Source organism: Saccopteryx leptura, chromosome 2 (assembly GCF_036850995.1).
Source record: "Saccopteryx leptura isolate mSacLep1 chromosome 2, mSacLep1_pri_phased_curated, whole genome shotgun sequence".
NCBI classification, from domain to species: domain Eukaryota; kingdom Metazoa; phylum Chordata; class Mammalia; order Chiroptera; family Emballonuridae; genus Saccopteryx; species Saccopteryx leptura.
The window spans coordinates 229,920,880-229,944,951 of NC_089504.1; the positions used below are offsets into that span (position 1 = coordinate 229,920,880).

Genomic DNA, 24,072 nt, shown 5'->3' on the forward strand with positions numbered 1-24,072 from the left:
ATGTTGAGATAGAGACCACAGTGAAGTTTTTCATTAGACTGAACATAAAGGGAACAAAGCTGGTAAATGAGGACTGGCCCTGAGTTCTTTCCCTACCTGTGCAGTGAGAGAGGAGCACGAGGAGGAGAGGGGTCCAGGCCATGGTGCTCACAGCCCTGAGCCCACAGTGGGGCTGGGCTGCCCCAGGCCTCCTTTTCTTCTGCCCCCTCTGCCAGAGGAGGGGCTGTCCATGCAAATGTGTGGCCCTCAGTGACTTCCAACCCCTCCCTGAGCCCTGGTGCTGAGCTCAGCTCACACCCCACACAGGGGAGGAAGGAGTTTGTTTTCACTTCTTTGGTAGACCCCTGGGAGGAAGCACCTGCTGAGACCACACAAAGGTCTCTGCTCAGGGGACTCTGTCAGGACAGAGGTACCAACTGCTGAGTCTCCATCAGGGAACACATGGCCCAGCCCGCAGCCCAGGCTATATTGTGTGAATAGTCCTCACTGAGGATCTAGGTGAAAACGCAGGAAAGTCTCACAGCACCCCCTGCTGATCACAGAGCACACACCTCCCTGTGGCTCAAAGCCCTGAGAACCCAGCTGGTTTCTGCAGCTAACCAGGTCCCTTTCTCTGTTCACACAGCTGTGGTGTCATTTACAGAAACTGTGATTTTGATGCACTGTAGATGATCACTGTTATTTCTCACTCCTACAAGGAGTCCTGTTTGGTGAGATTTCTAAATACATACATACACGGTGGGCCCAAAGTAGGTTTACCATTGTTCTTATGGAAAATAGGAAAATAATTAATAACTATGATAATCAATAAATAATAATACAAGAATAAACTGTTTGCATACTCACAACTGTAAACCTACTTATGCCCCATCCTGCATATGGACACTTAAGTTGTCAATCCTTCCCTCCCCCCGTAGTATCTACAAAAAATGAAATGGTCTACTTGTGCGTCAGGCCAGGTGTCAGAGAACAGAGCAGGGGGAGCTGATCCGCTTTTTAATATTATGCAAGGGCTCTTCAGAGGGAACAGCGTAGAATACACATGTTCCAGGAATTAAAAGTCTTCTGTGATATTTTATAAAAATAGTTCAACAAAAATGCCTAGACACTCAATTCCAATTATTTTACATTCAGAAAATTCATAGATTTTGCAAACTTAACTCTTGTCAGTGAACTGTGTAACATTTCCACCTATAATTTGAAGTTAATTTTATCTCTGTAAGTAAAATCTGCAGTTTTATGCATAATTGTGTCATATACTTCTTAATGGGATTTTGTCCTAGGTATTGTACAATTTTTTATATCTTATTTTATCATCTCATTTTTATGCTAATAATTTTCTGTGTATTCTGTGTATTATTCTCTGTGTATGCTAATATATACTGTGTATCAACACCAGTATATATTTTTAGTTCATACGTAGTATGTGTTGATGCCTGAACACACATGGGTAATAACCCTATTTCCTCAGTGTACCAGGTATGTACACACATTATCTGTATAAAAGGCACAGACCTTTAGAACCTTTAGTAAAGAATCTAGGAGTGGGATCACCTGCTCGCTAAGGCACTCTCTCCTCACAGCATTCAGAAGGATCTTTCTTACCCATATAAGAGGGTCACCCAATGACTGAAAGTCCTTCAGTTGCTCCTAATTCTTCTTGTAAAAATCCTACTCATTAGCCCACTAACATGCCCTTTCATGGTCATCCAGGCTCCTTCACACCCTCCGGGCAGCCCCGCCCCCTGCCCTCAATGCTCCAGCCTTCCTCCTTTTCTGTCCCCAGAATCCCTGAGCTTTGTCCTTACTGAGACCTTCCCATCAGCTCCTCCTCTGTCTGTTGGAAGGAGATGGGCTTCAACTTGAAATCATGGCGGAAGCATAAATGTTGGCAACTCATTTGTTAAGGAAGGGCAGGCCCTGGCCTGTTGGCTCATTGGTAGAGCATCCATGTGGCCTTTGGAAGTCTGGGGTTTAATTCCTAGTCAGTGCACACAGGAGAGCCAACCATCCACTTCTCCACTCTTCTCCCTTCCCCTTCTATATCTCTCTCACTTTCCTTCCCTCAGCCATGGCTCCACTGATCTGAATGCGTTGGACCCACATACTGAAGATGGCTCTGTGGACCCTGTGCTTCTGGCACTAAAGCTCGCTCAGTTGTGAGCATGGTCCCAGATGGGCAGATCATTGACCCAAGATGGAGGTCGCTGGGGGGATCCTGGTTGGAGAACATGCTGGACTCTGTCTATGTCCCCTCCTTTCACTTAAATTTAAAAACTTAAAATACTTAAAAAATAAAACATAAAGAAGGGCAGACATATCATCATAGATACAAGTAAAGTTTTGAAACACCTTTTTCACTGTGGACTTTCCTGATGGTACAAAAACAGTAGGGAGCTGCTCAAAGAACTTTGTGCAGCGATCATCCAACCTCAGTCATGGTCAATAGAAATCATCTTCTCTAATCTTCCAGCCATCTTCACCTCTCATCCCACTTCCTCAGTGAATGATATCAACACAGATACCCATAACCATGTCAGGTCATTCAGGTATGACTTAGCGCATATATATATATATACACACACACACACACACACACACACACTTTTATTGTCCCCACACTCTTGTATATTGAAGATATGAATTTCATCAGTTCTCACATAAAGTGATTGGTGTTTTAATGTCCTTAATGATTTTCTAAAGGCATTGTTCTGATACAAACAGTGAACTAAGTGCAAGGGATCTCAAATTTTGCAGCTGTGCAGGTCATGGAAAGCCGTATTTGTTTAGAATGAAGTCCAGACCAGCACATACGTTTTCATATACTGATTTCCCAGCATCCTCCATGCTCTCTCCCCAGCTCAAAATCATCTCTTCTGTTGACACAGAGCTCCTAAACCCATTGCTCTTCCTTCATAAGATTTACCACAGGTATTTTTGGGTTAAGCATTTGAATACTGAATTTCAGTGATCACATGCCACCATTTTGAGATCTGTATGTAATGTCACTTGACAACTGCTTATTTCATGCTCTTACTTCATTGAAAAGTGAGTAGATATACACCCAGCTAACTTGCACTAGGCAATTCTCTTTTTAATTTCATTTTTTCATTTCATTAAATGTAATGTGGTTACATTGGTTAGTAGGATAGGTGATGATGACTGGTCATTTAACCCAGTGGTCCCCAAACCCCGGGTCGTGGACCGGAACTGGTCCGTGGGCCATTCGATACCGGTTCGCAGAGAAAGAATAAATAACTTACATTTTTTCCGTTTTATTTATATTTAAGTCTGAACGATGTATTATTTTTAAAAAATGACCAGATTCCCTCTGTTACATCTAAGATTCACTCTTGCCGCTTGTCTGGGTCACGTGATACATTTATCCGTCCCACCCTAAAGGCCGGTCCTTGAAAATATTTTCTGACATTAAACCAGCCCATGGCCCAAAAGAGGTTGGGGACCACTGATTTAACCGACTTGGGCCCACCTCTGTGTAATATTCCTTTGCATTTTCTACATAGATCATTCCTTCACTTTATAATAAGGACAGCTATATCCTTGTCTATTTAGACTTTAGGCCATCCATTTATTTTTCTGCCTCGCAAAACTGTCTTATAGGTCTAATCTGTACTGAATCAGCAGTAATGAGGCCAGATGTGCTGGCCACGTGTGTCACCCCAGGGAAAGCAGTTTTCAGCGGTTCACCTTTATGTAGCAGGGGTACTAACTTCTGCCATGTGCTTTTTTTTATTATTAAATGATAAGATCTTATGACTTTTCTTAGTGAGTCTGTAAATATAGTATAATATAGTACATAACATTGACTGATATTCAATACAGCACCAGCCTTGTACCCCTACAACTAACCCCATTAGGTCACATGTATACATCTCCATCTGTATTACTGAATGTTATCTCTTAATTACGTCTTTAGTGTATATGTCTTTATTTGTGAATATATAACAACAATCAGAGACAGAAAAGAGCACCTTTCCATGGTGGGGACCAGTGAGGGCAGACCCAGGATGGGAGGCTCTGGAGAGTTTTGGTCTCACTTCCCCATGAGTCTGGAGCACTGTGTGATAATAGCTGCTATCACTAGACTGACAGTAGTAATAGGCCTCGTCCTCAGGCTGCAGCCCAGAGATGGTTAGGGAGGCAGCGTTGGAGGAGCTGTCGATGGACCCAGAGAACCGATCCGGAACCCCAGAGGGTCTCTTGTCATCATCGTATATAACAGTGGTGGGGACACCACCCGGGCGCTGTTGGTACCAGTACACATATCTGTCCCCAATGTTGCCGCTGCTGCGGGTGCAGGAGATGGTGACCGTCTCTCTGGGAGACCCCGACACAGAGCGGGGCTGAGTCAGCACAAACTGGGCCCAGGACCCTGCAAGGAGGGAGCAACACAGAGATCAGGGAGGACATAACAGACCCCTTTCCCAGGGAGGGGGGAGAGGTCATCCTTCCAGGTGACAAACAGGTGCCCTCCCAGAATTCCCTCAGGCTCCACCTGTACAGTGAGCCAGGAGGGTGAGGAGGAGTGGAGCCCAATCCATGGTGCAGACGCCCCAGACTCTGCTTCCTAACCCCACAGCCAGGCCTGAGCCTTTACACTTCTTATATGTCCCCCTGACACAGAGGGGGGAAGTCTATGCAAATCTTCCTCTTTCTGGAGGCTGTGCAAGCTTCACCTTACACCTAAGCCAGGAATCCAGCTGAGAAAAAGAGAGTGTAGGAGTAGGGAGGGCTTTAGGCCAAAGATGATACAGGAAATATACAAGGTGCACGGAGAGCAGCACTCAAAGCTGAAGAACCCAGGAGCATGTACGCCCTCCTGTGGATTTCCAAGACATAGCGCCCTGTGCAGACACATGCTCAGGGGCTAAACCCCACTCTGGACCCTGATCTTGCACCTCTCACAGTTCCAGCTTTTCAGATTGGCTACTTTCACTTAGAAATATACATGTTCAGTTCCTCCGTGTCCTTCAGCAGCATGACAAATTATTCATTTATATTGCTAATGATATTCCCCTTCATTCATGGACCAGAGCTTGTTTATTCATTCATCTACTGAAGGACATAGCAGTTGCTTTTTAAGTTTTAACAAACATGAACTAAAGAGCTCTAAACTTTCTGTGCATATGCTTGTTTGGACACAAGTGACTGATTTGCCTAAATAGCTGGGAGTATCATTTCTGTATTATATCACATAAGAATGTATTTAGTTTTGTAAGACTACTAGTGTTTTCAAAAGCAGCCATGACATTTTGCATCCCCAACAGCATGAATTAGAGATCCTGCAGCTCACATCCTGGGAACGTCTAACACTGTCAGTGTATTGAGTGTTAGCCAGTCTGATAAGAGCCTAGTGGAATCTACCTTGTTGTTTACATTTGTAATGCCCAATGACACCCCCACTATCCCCACTTCTGCTTCCTCTATTGGGGTGAATGAGGTGTCAGAACCCGTCCTCAGTGCAGGGAGCAGAAGAGAAAGAGCACAAGCACCTGCCTCTGTGGCTCTCAGATCTCTGACCCCAGCTCCCTGCTCTGTCAACTGAGCCTCAGTCCTCACTCCTGTCGGGGAGGGCTCCATGGCCACACAGACTGGGGCGGGGGGAGGGACGTGCTCAGTGTTCCGCAGAGCGGACGCGGCTCCTGCAGGGTCTGCATTCTGCATTGAGGAAGCGGAGGCTGCCCTCCACAGGGGCAGAGAGGACCTCAGTCCTGACATCAGACCAGGGGTGAAGGTGGGCTGGAGGCTCTTTGTTGAGTTTGGCATCTTCGACAGTACAGCAGGATGAAGGGTGGAGGAGAGAGGAGGGATGCAGGCACCTGGCTCATCCCTGTGTGTCCCCTGAGTGGACAGTGTCTGGACTGCAGTGCATGGAGAGATCGTGACTGTGTGAGGGAAACTGTGCTTCACTCTCTGCTCCCTGAGCATCGGCATCACTGGCTCTTTGCTGAGTCTTTGTGCCTCCTCTTTCCTGCTGACATTCCCAGAATAAAGGCAGGGGTTAAGGGCCAGTGGTGCCTGCATCCCCAAGGCCTGACCAGACTGTGATTCATTATGTGTTCTGCCCTTTGAAACATTCTACAGACATTTTATCCGCATCCTGGGACACCCGCAGGTCCCTCCCAGCACCACAGTCAGGCTGGTCCCTGAGTCAGAGATCTCCTGAGTGTGGCTGAGCTGGGCTTCCCACCCTCTGTCCCTGCTCCTCTGAGTCACATCATCCTGGGGTTGTCCTAGGGAGAATTTCTCAGACCCTGTCATATGTCACTCCTGAGATGACTGTAGACGAGAAATGTGAAAAGCCATGTCTAGAATTTCATCAACACACTGTATTTCCCCATCTATAAAATGCTCCCATGTATAAGATGCTCCTTAATTTGGGGAACTAAAATTTGAAAAAAATATATTACATAAAGTTATTGAACTCAAGTTTTATTCATTATAAAACTCATAGAACTCCTCACCACTGTCAAAACTCCCATCCATTTGCTTGTCCTCATCTGTGTCTGATGACGAATCACTGTCTTCATATATTGCCTCATCCTCAGTTCCATCTATGGAATTTGAAATGCCACACTTCTACAAACACTGTATAAAATGCACCCACTTTTTAGACTCCAAATTTTTCGGGAAAATATACATCTTATACATGGGGAAATATGGTAATTTCATGTAAGGAGAGAGAGTAGACAGTGTGGTCAGCAGGGGAAACTGGTGAGCTCCTGTCCTGGATCAGCCCCTGCCTTGTTGTGACAGTCTGTCTCTGGGGTCAAATGTGACTGAGGAACTTCAGACTGACAGGGCCCTGACTCATGGGACCTCACCTGAGTGACACACTTTCTGAGCTTCAGTGTACAATTATGTAAAATGAAAAAATATATATCACACAGGAGATAGTCCATTCAGGTTCTATAGCATTCTATATTACGATCAGCCCATTGTTTAAGGACACAGTTATGCGACATAGCTTAGACCTTTGATGCAAGCCATCCTTTTCAGGTCCCCATAACTCACTGTGGAAGCCTTTAGGATAGTCTTTGTTCTGGTTCCGGTATTGACGCTCAACCTCAGAGCAGGGACTACATACATCACAGGGACCCATGAGGCTTGTCCATCAAGGCCTGCAGGGGACGGACATGATACACAGCCCTGTCGTGGGTGTATCCTCCTCCTGACAGCTCAGTTTTGTCTGCAAAAGAAGAAGCTACAGAAGCCTGTAATTTCTTTGGACAAGGAATGTTGCAGAATGACCCAGGTCTTGATTATCTGCAGGAACATGGGGCTGTGCTGCCTGAGTCCACAAGGACTGATACACATTCTCAGGGCTCTGGTGAAAGAGCTGCCTGCTCTACACCCACCCATGACCCCCCTTCAGTGTGTGTGTGTGTGTGTGTGTGTGTGTGTGTGTGTGTGTGTGTGTGTGCAGAGTCACAGACATAGTAGGACAAAGATGTAGGACAAGGCTGGGAGAAAACAGGAGGGTCTGTCTGACACCCCAGGAAATACAGCTGAGCCAGAGGGGCTAGGAACGAAGCTGAAGGTGGGTCCTGAGCCTGTGAAATGAGGATTGTCCTTTGTTGCACCTCAGGTCTCCTCCTAGGATCTGTTTGTACCAGGTCCCATCACAATAACCCGCATTTCTGATGCCATAAGGAGAGACAGGAATGAACCTCCCACCAGATCACCAGGCAGTAAGAGACCCTGATTCAGCCCAGAGTGAGCACCAGGCCTTAGACACAGGACAGAATGACACATTGCAGGGTCTGAAGTCACAGCCCCCAGCATTCCTGGTGCCAGAGAGAAGGGGAACCCTGTGTTGTCCAGGGACTACCCTCCAGAGCACCAGGAGTGATCTCTGTGTGGGTGAGGTGGGCAGGGAAGAGCTGCCATGGAGCAGCTCAGACCTCCATCTCATGGGAACTGTTTGAACCTCTCTACTTTTTTGTACCTGGTACAGGTGTTCCTTGGATGGAGTTACCTCCTGTCACCCTGGACAAAGACATAAAAAAGAGGAGTATCAAAAAAAGAGGAGAAGATAATCATAGTCAGAAGCAATGGGGTGAGAACCCAAGAATTGGGAGCATTTAGATGACAGATACAGGAGAGTTCAACATCGCGTGGGCATGTTTCCAATGCTCAGGAGCAGGATAAGCAGTTTCTCACCTGGCTGGCTGGCAATCATTCCTCTCAGCACCAATCCTTCTGCTCCACTGCTGGGAATAACTGGAGGCCTTACCCAACTTGTGGAAATGTAAATTGTCCAAGCACATGAGTGAATACTCTGTTGTTTTCTGATTGATTTGAAGGTGACTTGTCTTAGACTGTCTACAATGCATTGGTCAGAATAATCTGAGTAATGACAGGTAACAAAGAACCAACAGTTCACAGACAGACAACAAAACATGCAGCCAATAAATCAGGTGTTCCAGACATTTCCTGGCTGCACTGATGACAGGGTCCCAGTTACACTTGTGTCTCTGGTGTTCTCTGATGATGAAGATTCTATTTCCTGGAGATTCTGACCCTTAGAAAAGTTGGATCAGCAGAGGTTGGAAAGTTTAGACCTGCTTCCATTGGCTTGAGGAGCAGAAGGGTTCAGGTGGAGTTAGCAAATTAATCTAGCAAATGAACAGGACCAAGGGAGGATCATGTGAAACTACATCTTCCGCCAAAAAGTTGGGTGAAACCTGGGGGCCGCCTACTTCCAATTGACGTTTAAAATGTAGGCACTGACACTGTCTCCAGGAAGATAGTGTTAGTTGGCACTATGTTGTAAGACATCCAGCAGGTGTTGCACAGAATAGCTTGTCATGAACAAATATCCCCACACATTTAGGATCAAAAGTGTCAGAAGTGAAGGGTTTAGCGTGAATATAAAATAAGACACAAGAGCCAGATAAAAGTAAGATTTGTATTTTAAAATATTTATTCTTGATAAAATTTATGCCTGACAGGACAGGTACGGAAACTACGGCTATCTTATCTCATCCTTGTGTGTGCTTCTAGGACACCCGGGCTGTCACTTGTCACTGTGTGTTACCCTTTCCCCTGTCATGGGTGCATCTTCCTGCAAAGGATCCTGCCCCACAGATGCCTCCACCCAAGCTTCTCACTCAGTGAGGCTCAGAGCCCTAGTCTCTGGTCCAGGGGTTTTTGTCTCACTTCCTCGTCATCTGAGACACTGTGAGTAATTAATGATGCTCCCACTGCCAAGATCTGCAGCACAGTAATAGCCTGCCTCGTCCTCAGGCTGGAGCCCAGAGATGAGCAGGAGCCCCGCATTGGCCGAGGTGTCCTTGGATCCAGAGAAGCGGCTGGGGACCCCGGAGCCCTGATGCTGATCTGAGTCTGACTTGTAATTCAAGAGATACCGAGGAGCACTCCCTGGCTTCTGCTGAAGCCAACGTATCCTGTAGCCACCAATACTAATGTCACTGCTCAGGGTGCAGGTGAGTCTGGCTGATGCTCCAGGAGATGCAGAGAGGGAGGGCGGCTGAGTCAGCACAGGCTGGGATAGGGAACCTACAAACACAGACAATTATAAGTGATGGAATAGGAACCAGGGAAGGATTCTCAGGAGAGTGAAGGGAATAAACTTAAAAACTGAGGCCTGGTTCAAGACCTGTCCCCACCTGTACAGTGAGAGAGGAGCACGAGGAGGAGAGGGGTCCAGGCCATGGTGCTCACAGCCCTGAGCCCGCAGTGGGGCTGGGCTGCTCCAGGCCTCCTTTTCTTCTCCCCCCTCTGCCAGAGGAGGGGCTGTCCATGCAAATGTGTGTCCCTCAGTGACCACCTGCCCCTCCCTGAGCCCTGGGGCTGAGCTCAGCTCACTCCCTACACTGAGGAGGATGGAGGTTGGCTTCAATTTTTGGGGTGAGCCCTGGGAAGAGAACCTACAGGGAAAACACAAAGGTCCATGTTCAGGGGACTGTGCCAGGACAGAGAGAACACAGCTGCTGAATTTGCATCAGGGAACACAGGGTTCAGTTCACTGCCCAGTGTCCAGTGCATGAATTGTCCTCACTGAGCACGTGGGTGGGGACCACAGGGAAGACCCACAGTGCCCCCTGCTGTTCACAGAGTACACACCACCCCCTGGCCCGAAGCCCTGAGAGCCCAGTTGGTTTCATCAGCTCACCTGGTACAGTCTCTATGCACACATCTATGGACTGATTCCCAGATGATGTGATTTTGATACACCGTCAGTGATTACTGTAGTTTCTCACTCCCATAAGGAGTCCTGTTTAGTGAAATTGTAAATATATACATACTTAAAATTGTAAGTTGTCACTCCTCCTCCCCCACCCTGCACTGTACATAAAGTAGGGTTTTGAAAAAGAGAAATGGCCCACCTGTGCTTCAGGTCCAGTGTCACAGAACAGACCAGGGGCCAGTTGGTCTGTTTTTCAATGTCATACAAGGGTTCCTTCGGAAGAACACTGTTGAAAGCACATGTTCAGAAAATAACAGTTCAGCAAAAATTCCCAAAGATACTCAGTGTTTGTAAGTGTTGTAGACACTCAAAAAGAATTAGTTTACATTTGGAAAATTAATAGATTTTTGTAGGCTTCACATTTTTTATTGAACTGTGTATAAATTTTCTTCTATACTATGAACTTAATTTTATCTCTGTAAGTCAGTCTGCAGTTTTATGCATAATTGTGTCATTTATTTCTTATTGGGATTTTGACCAAAATATTATACAATTTCTTTATATCTTAATTTTATAATCTCATTTTTCATACTAGTTATTTTCAGTTTTTTAGGAACATCAGTATATATTCTTAGGTCAGACTGCATATGTGCTGATGCCTGAATACACCTGGGGAAAAACCCTGTTTCCTCAGTGTGCCCGATATGTGCACTTGCATTAACTCTATAAATGGCACAGACTTCTAGAACCTTTAGTAAATAACCTAGGAGTAGGATCACCTGCTCCCTAAGACACTCTCTCCTTACAGAATTCAGAAGGATCTTTCTCACTCATTTAAGATGATCGCCCAATGACTGAAAATCCTTCAGTAGCTCCTGATTTTTCTTGCATAAAATCCAACAATTAGCCCACTAACATGCCCTTTCATTGCCCGCCCCACCCCTCCAAACCATCCTGATAGCCCCGCTGCCTGCCCTCAATGCTCCAGCCTCCCTCCTCCTCTGTCCTCAGAAACCCTGAGCTCTGTCTCTTTGGGACCTCCCTATCAGCTCTTCCTCTAGCTGTTGAAAGGAGATGGGCTTCAACTTGAATTTATAATGGAAGTACGCACATTGTCAAATTTCAGCGTTTGTTAAAAGAAGGGCAGACACATCATCATAGAGACAAATAGTGTTTCTAAACACATTTGTCATTGTGGATTTTCTTGATGTTGCACAAACACTAGAGAACAGCCCAGTGAAGCCTCTGCAGCCATAATCCACCTCAGTCATGGCCAATAGGACTCATCTTGTTCAATCCTCAAGCCATCTTAGCCTTTCATCCCACTTCCTGAATGATTGACAGTTACAAAAATCCCAAACACTGTACCATGTCATTCAGGTATCATTTAGCATATATACACACTTTTTATTTTTCCAAAACTTTTATAGTGAAGAAATGAATTCCAACTACTCTCACATTGTTTGATTTTTGTCATGATTTCCCTAATGATTCACTAAAAGAATTATTCTGATGGAAAAAGTAAAAGAAGTGCAAGGGATCTCAAGTTTTGCAGCTGTGGGTTTATGGAATGACTGTGTTTGGAATGATGTTTAAAATGAAGTCCAGATGAGCACATACATTTGCAGATAATTTTTTCTCACTATCTTTCATGCACTTTCACTAATATAGAATCATCTCTTTGGTGAACCTTACTATAGCAGTAATTAACCACAAACAAAAAATAAGACACCCAAACAAGGAGGAAGAAAGATTTATTTGTAGCCAGCAGAGCACGTGGGTAGGGCTGGTCCCACCAAAGTCATGAGCTCCCCGAAGTTAGATTTCTTACATCTTATATACCTTTACAGCTTTACCTTTCACATGACAAATGCCTGACTTCTATGACTTCATTGTTTGCAGACCTGAGTTACTTTTGTGTCTCTGGGAGAGGAGGGGGTAAGAGAGGAGGCTGCATTTCTCCTTTTGGAGCAGTTCTATGGTGTTCTTGGGGTATATTCTTAAAAGTGGGATAGCTGGGTCAAAAGGCAGTTCAATTTTCAATCTTTTGAGGAATCTCCATACTGTTTTCCACAGAGGCTGCACCAGTCTGCATTCCCACCAGCAGTACAGGAGGGTTCCCTTTCCTCCACATCCTCGCCAGCACTTATTCTGTGTTGTTTCGTTGATGAGCACCCCATGTTTGTGGCAGCATTGTTCACAATAGTAAAGATCTGGAAACAGCCCAAGTGTCCGTCAGAGGACGAGTGGATTAAAAAGGTTTGGTATACATATATATACTATGGAATACTACTCAGCCATAAGAAATGATGACATCGGATCATTTACAATAACATGGATGGACCTTGATAACATTATACGGAGTAAAATAAGTAAATCAGAAAAAACTGAGAGAGACAAGATGGCGCTGGAGTAGGCGGACGTACCAACATCTTCCTCCCAGAACCAAAGTGGATTACAAACTAATTTTATGAACTATCAGCTGGAAAAACCAACTTGGGACTAAACTAAGAGGACTCTTCAACCAAGGAACGCTGAAGAAGCCACACAGAGACTGGTAGGAAAAGCGGAAATGGGGAAATGCAGAGAGGGCTGCCCAGCTCCCCGGAGCGAACAGCAGCAGGGAGAGACTCACGTGGCGGAAAGTGAGTTTAGCAGAGGGGGAAGGGTCCTGAGCCCCAGGAACAAAGCCCCAGCCTGCAGCCCCAGAGCCCATAAGAGGCGTAAGGACAGTATTTAGCTGGAAACAAGTCGGGATACTGTTTTTGAGAAAGAGTCTGATTTCTCAGACCCAGGATCCTTCTTAAAGGAACCGCGCAGAACATCTCCCTCATAACCACCCACCCGGGGCTCCTAGGGACGGGGGGAGAGAGGAGAGGACCAGAGTAACAGGAAGAGAGTGTAATCTAGGAGGCACAGGGAGAAGCATTTTGGGAGATAGCCACCCTAACCCCTGGGACGAGTCACTCCCCAAAGCTGAAGTGAATATTTCCCCCGGAAACAGCAATTCCAGCAAAGGGAAGCAGGAGAGCAGCCAAACAAGCTCCCCTGCGGCATTCAGAGCAGAGTCGCATAGAAGGAGGGAGCTTTTGGGTCTACAGTAGTGAGTCTTAGGGTCCAAGCTGCAACGCCCCCACCCACGCGGCTGAGGGTGCGCCTGAGGGTGGGCGGCAGTGGGAAACAAAAGCACAGTTCTGCTGGCAGGGGCGGAAACCAGGTGGCCACCACTGGGCTCAGGTGTGAGCTCAATCTTCCCCGGCTGAGGAGAAAGGGGTGTGCAAAAGCGGTCAAGCTCAGCTGCCAGCAGCCTGTAATCCAGCCTGCGGGGGAAAAGGGCGGGAACCCTGGAAAGGGTGGAGACCAGCCCCTGAGCAAGGGCAGAGGAGCACAGCCTTGCCCCACCCGTGCAACCCAGGCTTGCGGTCTGACTTGGTAGCCGGCTTCTCCCATGGGGGTGGAGCCAAAAGCCCAGAAGAGGTGGAATTCCACTACTGAGCTGAGCTTGGGAATGCAGTCCTGCCTGACAGTAGAGCCAAGGCTAGCAGCTGTTCCTCGAGCGGGCTCCTCCTGCAAGGGCAGGGCGAAAGCCCGGAAACAGGCAGCTGAGCAAAGGTGCTCACCAGTGCCCTCAGGACCGAGCATAACGTCACACACAGGGGCGGGGCAAAGGCCAAGGCCACCAATGCTTGTGCACCCGAGCACGTGATCACAGCCACTCCCGTGAAGAGAAAATGCGGAGGCAGAGAAATACAACACAAATAAACCAAGAGAAATCCCCAGAAAAGGACCTAAGTGAATCAGATATAACCAAATTACCAGATGCAGAGTTTAAAATAACGATTGTTAGGATGCTCAAAGATATCAAAACAACCATAGATGGCCATTACGAAAACCTAAATAAAGAGATAACAAATATAAAAAAGGACATTGAAATAATAAAAAAGAATCAGTCAGAAATGACAAATACAATATCTGAAATAAAGAATACAATGGAAGGAATTAAAAGCAGGATGGATGAAGCAGAGAATCAAATCAGTGAGTTAGAGGACACAATAAATAAAGGCATGGAAGCAGAGCAGAAAAAAGAAAAGAGACTCAAAAAGTCTGAGGAAACTCTAAGAGAGCTCTGTGACAACATGAAGAGAAATAACATCCGCATCATAGGGGTTCCTGAAGAAGAAGAGAAAGAACAAGGGATAGAGACTTTGTTCAAACATATTATAGCGGAAAACTTCCCCCAATTAAGGCAGGAAAACATTGCACATGTTCAGGAAGCACAGAGAACTCCATTAAGGAGAAACCCAAAGAAACCAACACTAAGACACATCATAATTAAATTACCAAAGCTAAATGATAAAGAGAAAATATTAAAAGCTGCTAGAGAAAAAAAGACTGTCACCTACAAAGGAGCCCCCATAAGGATGACTTCTGACTTCTCAACAGAAACACTTGAGGCCAGAAGGGAATGGAAAGAAATATTCAAAGTAATGCAGAACAAGAACCTACAACCAAGACTACTTTATCCAGCAAGGCTATCATTTAAAATTGAAGGAGAAATAAAAAGCTTTACAGACAAAAAAAAACTCAAGGAATTCACTGGAACCAAACCAAGGCTGCAAAAAATGCTAAGGGACCTGTTGTAAACAGATCAAAGGAAAAAAAGAATATAGCAAAAGAGGAATACAGTTTCAAAGAAAAAAAATGGCAATAAACAATTACATATCAGTAATAACCTTAAATGTTAATGGATTAAATGATCCGATCAACAGATATAGGGTAGCTGCATGGATAAGAAAACAGGACCCATACATATGCTGTCTACAAGAGACACACCTTAAATCAAAAGATGCACACAGACTGAAGATAAAAGGATGGAAAAAATATTTCACGCAAATGGAAATGAAAAAAAAGCTGGGGTAACAATGCTTATATCCGACAAAATGGAATTTAAAACCAAGACCATAGTTAGAGATAAAGAAGGTCACTACATAATGATAAAGGGAGCAATCCAAAAGGAAGATATAACCATTATAAATATCTACGCACCTAATATAGGAGCACCTAAATATATAAAGCAGACTTTGATGAACTTAAAGGGCGAGGTCAACAGCAATACTATAATAGTAGGGGATTTCAATGCCCCATTAACATCATTAGATAGATCCTCAAGAAAGAAAATCAACAAAGAAACAGCAGACTTAAAGGACATATTAGATCAACTCGATTTAATAGATATCTTCAAAACCTTTCACCCTAAAACAGCAGAATATACATTCTTTTCAAGCGCTCATGGTACATTCTCTAGAATAGACCACATGTTAGGGCACAAAAGCAGTCTCAACAAATTTAAGAAGATTGAAATCATATCAAGCACTTTCTCAGATCACAATGGCATTAAACTAGAAATCAACCACAATAGAAAAATTGAAAAACATTCAAACACTTGGAACTAAATAGCACGTTATTAAATAACGAATGGGTTAACATTGAGATCAAAGAAGAAATTAAAAAATTCCTAGAAACAAACGATAATGAGCATACATCAACTCAAAATTTATGGGTCACAGCAAAAGCAGTACTGAGAGGGAAGTTCATAGCATTACAGGTATACCTCAAGGAGCTAGAAAAAGCTCAAATAAACAACTTAACCCTGCATCTAAAAGAACTAGAAAAAGAACAGCAAGTAAAGCCCAGAGCTAGTAGAAGGAAGGAAATAATAAAGATCAGAGCAGAAATAAATGACACAGAGGCTAAAGAAACAATACAGAGGATCAATGAAACCAGGAGCTGGTTCTTTGAAAAGGTAAACAAGATCAATGAACCTTTAACGAGACTCACCAAGAAAAAAAGAGAGAGGACTCAAATAAATAAAATTAGAAACAAGAGTGGAGAAATAACAACTGACACAACAGAAATACAAAATATTGTAAGAAAATGCTATGAAGAACTGTATGCCAAAAAACTAGACAATCTAGATGAAATGGACAAATTCCTTGAATCATATAATCTTCCAAAAATCAATCTGGAAGAATCAGAAAACCTAAACAGACCAATTACAACAAATAAGATTCAAACAGCTATCAAAAAACTCCCAAAAAAGAAAAGTCCTGGGCCGGATGGCTTCACAAGTGAATTCTACCAAATATTCAAAGAAGAACTAACTCCTATCCCTCTCAAGCTATTTCAAAAAATTCAAGAGGAACGAAGACTTCCAAACTCCTTTTATGAGGCAAGCATAATTCTGATTCCAAAACCAGGCAAAAACAACACACAAAAAAAATTATAGGCCAATATCCCTGATGAACTTAGATGCAAAAATCCTCAACAAAATATTAGCAAACCGGGTCCAGCAATATATGAAAAAAATCATACACAATGATCAACTGGGATTTATTCTTGGGAGGCAAGGCTGGTACAATATTTGCAAATCAATCAATGTGATTCATCACATAAACAAAAGAAAGGAGAAAAACCACATGATAATTTCAATAGATGCAGAAAAAGCATTTGATAAAATCCAGCACCCATTCATGATCAAAACTCTCAGCAAAGTGGGAATACAGAGAACATACCTCAACATGATAAAGGCCATCTATGACAAACCCACAGCCAACATCATACTCAATGGGCAAAAATTAAAAGCAATCCCCTTAAGATCAGGAACAAGGCAGGGATGCCCCCTTTCACCACTCTTATTCAACATAGTTCTGGAAGTTCTAGCCACAGCAATCAGACAGGAAAAAGAAATAAAAGGCATCCGAATTGGAAAAGAAGTAAAACTATCATTATTTGCAGATGATATGATATTGTATATAGAAAACCCTAAAGTCTCAGTAAAAAAACTACTAGACCTGATAAATGAATTTGGCAAGGTGGCAGGATATAAAATCAATACTCAGAAATCAGAGGCCTTTTTATACACTAATAATGAACTGTCAGAAAGAAAAATCAAGGAATCAATCCCTTTTACCATTGCAACCAAAAAAATAAAGTACCTAGGAATAAATCTAACCAAGGAGATTAAAGACTTGTACTCGGAAAATTATAAAACATTGATAAAATAAATCAGGAAAAATACGAATAAGTGGAGGCATATACCATGCTCATGGTTAGGAAGAATAAACATCATTAAAATGTCTATATTACCCAAAGCAATTTATAAATTCAATGCAATACTGATTAAAATACCAATGACTTACTTCAAAGACATTGAACACATATTCCAAAAATTTATATGGAACCAAAAGAGAACACGAATAGCCTCAGCAATCTTGAAAAGGAAGAATAAAGCGGGAGGTATCACACTTCCGGATATCAAGTTATATTATAAGGCCATTGTACTCAAAACAGCATGGTACTGGCATAAGAACAGGCATATAGATCAATGGAACAGAACAGAGAACCCAGAAATAAACCCACAGCTCTATGGACAACTGATATTTGACAAAGGAGGTAAGGAAATACAATGGAGTAAAGACAGCCTCTTCAACAAATGGTGTTGGGAAAATTGGACAGCTACCTGCAAAAAAAATGAAACTAGACCACCAACTTACACCACTCACAAAAATAAACTCAAAATGGATAAAAGACTTAAATGTAAGCCGTGAAACCATAAGCATCTTAGAAGAAAACATAGGCAGTAAGCTCTCTGACATCTGTCGCAGCAATATATTTGCTGATTTGTCTCCACAGGCAAGTGAAATAAAAGACAGGATAAACAAATGGGACTTTATCAAACTAAAAATCTTCTGCACAGCTAAAGACAATAAGAACAGAATAAAAAGACAAACTACACAATGGGAGAAAATATTTGACATTGTGTCTGATAAGAGGTTAATAACCAAAATTTATAAAGAACTTGTAAAACTTAATACCAGGAAGACAAACAATCCAATCCAAAAATGGGCAAAAAAAATGAATAGACACTTCTCCAAAGAAGACACACAGATGGCCAATAGGCATATGAAAAAATGTTCAACATCACAAATGATTAGAGAAATGCAAATTAAAACCACAATGAGATATCACCTCACACCAGTCAGAATGGCGCCCATCAATAAAACAACACAGAATAAGTGCTGGCGAGGATGTGGAGAAAAGGGAACCCTCCTGCACTGCTGGTGGGAATGCAGACTGGTGCAGCCACTGTGGAAAACAGTATGAAAACTCCTCAAGAAATTAAAAATTGAACTGCCTTTTGACCCAGCTATACCACTGTTAGGAATATACCCCAAGAACACCATAGCACCGTTTGAAAAGAAGAAATGCACCCCCATGTTTATGGCAGCATTGTTCACAATAGCAAAGATCTGGAAACAGCCCAAGTGTCCATCAGAGGACGAGTGGATTAAAAAGCTTTGGTATATATATACTATGGAATACTACTCAGCCATAAGAAATGATGACATCGGATCATTTACAACAACATGGATAGGCCTTGATAACATTATACTGAGCGAAAGAAGTAAATCAGAAAAAACTAAGAACTATATGATTCCATACATAGGTGGGACATAAAGATGAGACTCAGAGACATGGACAACAGTTTTGGGGGTACAGGGTGGGGGGAGGAGAGGGAGGGGTTGGGGGAGGGGAGGGGCACAAAGAGCACGGCTTTTCAGCATTTGCCATATTCCCCCTTTAATCTATAGACAGACAGCAAATATTTACTTATGGTGTTTCCACTAAAAAGACTGCTGTTTTAGGGACAAATGCTGATGAACTATTTCAGCAGTTCCTCCTTCTTCAAAGACTTATATGTCAACATAGAGCTCCATGTTTCATAGGACATACTCAAGCTCACTCCATGCTCCCTGGAGCTTTAACACAAGGGAATGCCCTTTTTTTCTTTCCTCTTTTCTTTTTCTTTTATTTTTATTTTTTGTTGTTGTTGTTGTATTTTTTCTTTTATTTATTTATCTTTTGTATTTTTCTGAGGATGGAAATGGGGATACAGTCAGACAGACTCCCGCATGCGCCTGACCGGGATCCACCTGGGATACCTACCAGGGGGTAATGCTCTGCCCATCTGGGGTGTTGCTCTGTTACAACCAGAGCCATTCTGGTGACTGGGGCGGAGGCCATGGGGCCATCCTTAGTGCCCAGGGTGGCTTTGCTCCGGTGGAGCCTTGGCTGCGGGAGGGAAGGTGAGAGGCGGAGAGGAGGGAGAGGGGGAGGGGTGGAGAGGTAGATGGGCGCTTCTCCTGTGTGCTCTGGCCAGGAATCGAACCCGGGAATCCTGCACACCAGGCCAATGACTCCTACAGGTCTACCATACCATGCTTTTTACTTAAAAAAAAATTTTACATTTCTTTTGAATGCTGATGAACAGGAGACACCAAATCTTTTTCGCCTGCAAACTACTACCTTCTTTATTAGATCCAGCTAATAACACTGTTTTGTCTTTTTCCAAATAGCTCCAGATATATGCAAAATATTTATATAGGTGAATGGGGATCCTCAATCCCCTCAGCGAGATCTTCTGAGCATGGTTTTTTAAGATACCTAGAGGCAGAAAAAGCCCAATAGAGATCAAGGGAACTACCAGCTTTTAGGATACACCCTTAAAGGCTCCAATGCCCCAAAGGGGTCTCATAGGATGCCATCTGGGTCCTGCTTCAATAGTGGAAAGGAAGGTCATTGAGCTAAATAAAGCCTGCCAGGCTTACATGCCTCTGTGGTGAGGATACAGGGACACTGGAAGATAGGCTTCCCCCTCGCTCCTCTAAGGGAGGCTTCAGTCTCTTCCAGCCCTGCTCCAGCCACCTATGACCTAACCTTGCCCAGAAAGCTGGGGTTTGCCACTGAAGGCTGAAGGTGCCCAGGGCCATCGGCCCCATCTATGACACTGTGGACGAGCCTAGGGTATTTCTTTCAAAAAGCAGGTAAACTGATCTCATTCGCACAAGGGCCACTTAACTATGTTTTGCCTGAATAGTCAGGTTTTTTATTCTTCCCTCAAAGATCTCTGTTGTGGGTGTTGATAGTCCTATTTTCTGTTGCTTTGCTTAATATATAGTGTTTCCTTTATCCCTCCTACCTCAATGCCCCACTCATATTTCAGGCTGGGACCTACTCCTAATTTAGAGCTCTCTTTACCCCTTTTGCCAACTAGTATTATGAATTTACCTCTGCCACCCAGCTTAGTGTATCCCAAGGTTCTCTTTACCATGCCACAGTCACAGAACTCCAGGGCAAAGTAACCTGGTCTCAACTCTCCAGGCAGAGGAGAACAGAAGCTCCATATCCACGCATGCTGCAAATGGCTTTTTCCAGTCTACCTGAATCATTACCAGCTAGAAGCAGCGGTCATTGGGACTTGGACATGACCTGCAAAGTATAGAATGGTGACAACAATTCCAGTGCCAGGTGGACTTTTCCTGTGTGGACTTTTCCTGGACTCCTGCTCCCTGTGACAGTTCCTAACAGACTGAACTGTGGTTGGGTTGCATTTCTCAGGGATTTGGCATGGTGATGGGGCCAACTCGGACTTGGTGAACATGTTAAGGACACTACTCTTTTATGGATTCTTGCTGTATTGGCCAAAAGTTTGCTTAAAGTCTTTAAATCACTGTAAAAAAATAGGGGACTGAATAAAGAAGATGGGGCACATATACACCATGGTATACTATTCAGCTAGAAGAAATAATGACATCGGATCACTTACAGCAGAATGGTGGAATCTTGATAACACTATTCAGAGTGAAATAGGCGAATCAGAAAAAGACAAGAACAGCAGGATGCCATACATTGGTGGGACATGGAAACGAGACTAAGAGACATGGACAGGAGTGTGGTGGTTATGGGGGGTGGGGGGAGGGAAGGAGGGAGAGGAGGAAGAGGAGGGGGAGGGGTACAGAGAAAACTGGATAGAGGGTGATGGAGGGCGATCTCTCTTTGGGGGATGGGTATGCAACAGAACTAAATGACAAGATAACCTGGAGATGTTTTCTTTGAATATGTATACCCTGATTTGTTGATATCACCCCATTAAAATAAAAATTTATTTATAAAAAAAAACCAAAAAACTAAGAACTATATGAATCCATACATAGATGGGACATAAAAATGAGACTCAGAGACATGAACAAGAATGTGATGTTAAAGGGGGTAGGGGTGGGGGGGAGGGGAGAATGGGGCAAGGAAGGAGAGAGGGGCTGGGGGAGGGGAGGGACACAAAGAAAACCAGATAGAAGGTGACGGAAGACAATTTGACTTTGGGTGAGGGGTATACAGCATAATCAAATGTCAAAATAATCTGGAGATGTTTTCTCTCAACATATGTACCCTGATTTATCAATGTCACTGCATTAAAATTAATAAAAAAAAGAGAGGAGGCTGGAGGGTCTGCCCTTGACAATTATATTGCTCATTCTTCTTGCTGGTGCTCTGAATTCATTTCAGGGAACTGATAACAAGCAAGGACCACAACTGTGGTTTGTTGTTTTTTAAACTTATATCTGTCTGCTCTTGGTTCCTCAATCCAAAACACTGAGGTCACTGGCTTGAGCATAAGATCACAAACATTGCAGGACCCTTTTTTCTGCATTCTTCTAGTTTCTCCTCTCTCACTACAAACCTATTACTCTTCTTTCTTAGGATTTCCCACCAGAGTCCTTAGAGAGAGTTGGGTTTGGGAGTTGTAGTAAGGTATCAAAAAGCTGCAAAACTTTTTGATCTGATATTGATATTCTAGGAGGAAAAGTCAGGCTTTCCTGTTCCATCCTTCCTTTGGGGAGGGTGGGAGAAGAATGTAGAAGTTTCTGGCTTGAAAGAAAAATGGGTCATTTAATTTTAAAACTAAAATAAAGGTTAACTGAGAAACTTCATCTCTTTCAATGGGAGACAGCATTTACATACCACCCTACATTGATTGTAGTTCCGTCCCCCTTCCTGGAACCCTGAGAGTAACATACCTCTAGGCAAAGGAGGGAAGATGAACCCTGAAAGATTTTAAGTATCTCTGATTGTGTTACCTTGTGTATCCCCTAAACAAATGTTGTAAGCTTATGCTATGATGTCATGCTCTCCTCAGCCTCTATGTGATCAAGGGTATATAACCAGCCCCTGAGATGTATTTGGCGCACACAATTTGGGTCTGAAAATGCCCCGTGTCAGTCATATGTGGCCGGCATATTTAATAAATCTCCTCCTTTAATAAAACCCTTCAACATTCATCTGGACTTGGTGTCTCTACATAAACCCACAGAAGTGAGGTACAGTAATTTTCAGCATCTGGGATATGTTGAATTTAATATTCAACATAGTGAATATTAAATTTCAGAGATCACATGGTAGGTTCTTCAGATCTGTATGTAACATCAGTTGGCAATTTACTGTATCTGACAGACTCTCAGTTCACTAAAAAATAAGAGGATACTCATTAAAGTTGTCTTTTGTCCTCAGAATTTATTCCACCAACTACCTGCTCCTTGTGGTTTCTTTTGTAACTACTTGAAGGTCAATTACCTCCTTCTTCATGGTTTCAACATGCACCCATGGAATCCATCCATTGTACTAGGCACTTTGTAGTCCTATTACCAGTAATTCATAAACAAATTATTAAGCCATCTAGAAGTCAAGTTTATGACACTCTCCTGCTCCCTGGACCATGAGGCCAAAGCTCTTTCTTAACAACTGCTCTAGAATGAACTCAGAACCTCAAACTCAAAATGTTCAGAAAGTAAAAAATGTTATTTTTGTCAATCACTTCCCCACACTTCATTTGATGCTTTATACCTTAGTCAGAAGACTATTTCAAACAAAAAACTATTAAGTCACCTCTGTATTTAACCTGGGGAACTCCTGCTTTTGACTGGCACCTAAATTGTGGGCAGACTTGTTGAAGTGAGCCCTTTAACTGTGGCTCCGACCCTCTAAGCAGACAGTGTTAGAATTGTGTATGCTGTAGGACATCAAGCTGGAGTTGCAGAGAATTGCTTGTGGTCAAGAAAGATCTTCATGCATTAGTACCAGATGTGTCAGAAGTGATTTGTGTGAGTAGAAAAGAGACAGAAGAGTAGGAAAGAACTGAGGTTTTTATTAGATAAATTTATTGTTGGGGACTGAAAGCCAACAGGGTCTTTGCAGTTTAAATTTTGGGGGGACAAAGGTGTGGGAAACTAGCAATAAATTGACAGTCTGCCCAACCTCCCACCTCACTTGATCTATGAAGTTGCTAAAGGCTGTTAAGCTGGAGTGCTGGATTGTTCATACTCATCCTACCCTCCATGTCCCCAGGAAAGACTGGAGGCAAGTTTCTTTTATCTTTTGTCTTGTGAAGTTAAGATGTTATGTATGCTGGGGGTTTTCTGCACTTGGTACAATTCTTGAGTTGCCTTGGAAATGTGATCAGAGATCTATGATTTGTTAATGGCCTCACTTTGCCCTATAAATAAAGCAGGAAGGGGGTGTTCATCACTCTCTATTCTTGCCATCAGCATTGCAGAGGCCTCCTGAGCCCATCCTTTATCTCTAATCCTATTTTCTTAATTCTGCGCTGTTCTCACTCAGGACCTGGAATTACTAGCTGTGCTGGTTTGCAGCAATTTATTCTTGTTAAAATTTACTGCTGGCACTATGGGAAGTTAGTTGGGCTCTTTTATCTTATCAGCATATGTGCTACTGGGATGCTCAGGGCTGTCACTCCTCACTGCGTGTTACACTTTTCCCCTGTCATTGCTGTATCTTCCTGCAGAGGGGCCTGCCCTACAATTGCCTCTATACAAGCTTCTCACTTCAGTGAGGCTCTGTGCCCTAGTCTCTGGTCCAGGGATCTTTGTCTTACTTCCTCGTCATCTGAGACACTGTGAATAATTAATGCTGCTCCCACTACCAAGATCTGCAGCACAGTAATAGTCCACCTCGTCTTCAGGCTGGAGCCCAGAGATGAGCAGGAG

The 24,072-nt window shown here is 43.6% G+C and overlaps 1 gene segment (V, D, J or C); it reads right to left on the reverse strand.

Annotated features, from left to right (window-relative positions):
- Nucleotides 1-398: 398 nt before the first annotated feature.
- Nucleotides 399-4,600, reverse strand: LOC136393969 (immunoglobulin lambda variable 6-57-like). The segment is given in 3 exon segments: nucleotides 399-494; nucleotides 4,059-4,393; nucleotides 4,517-4,600. Coding segments are annotated over 3 exon segments (477 nt in total).
- Nucleotides 4,601-24,072: the final 19,472 nt, after the last annotated feature.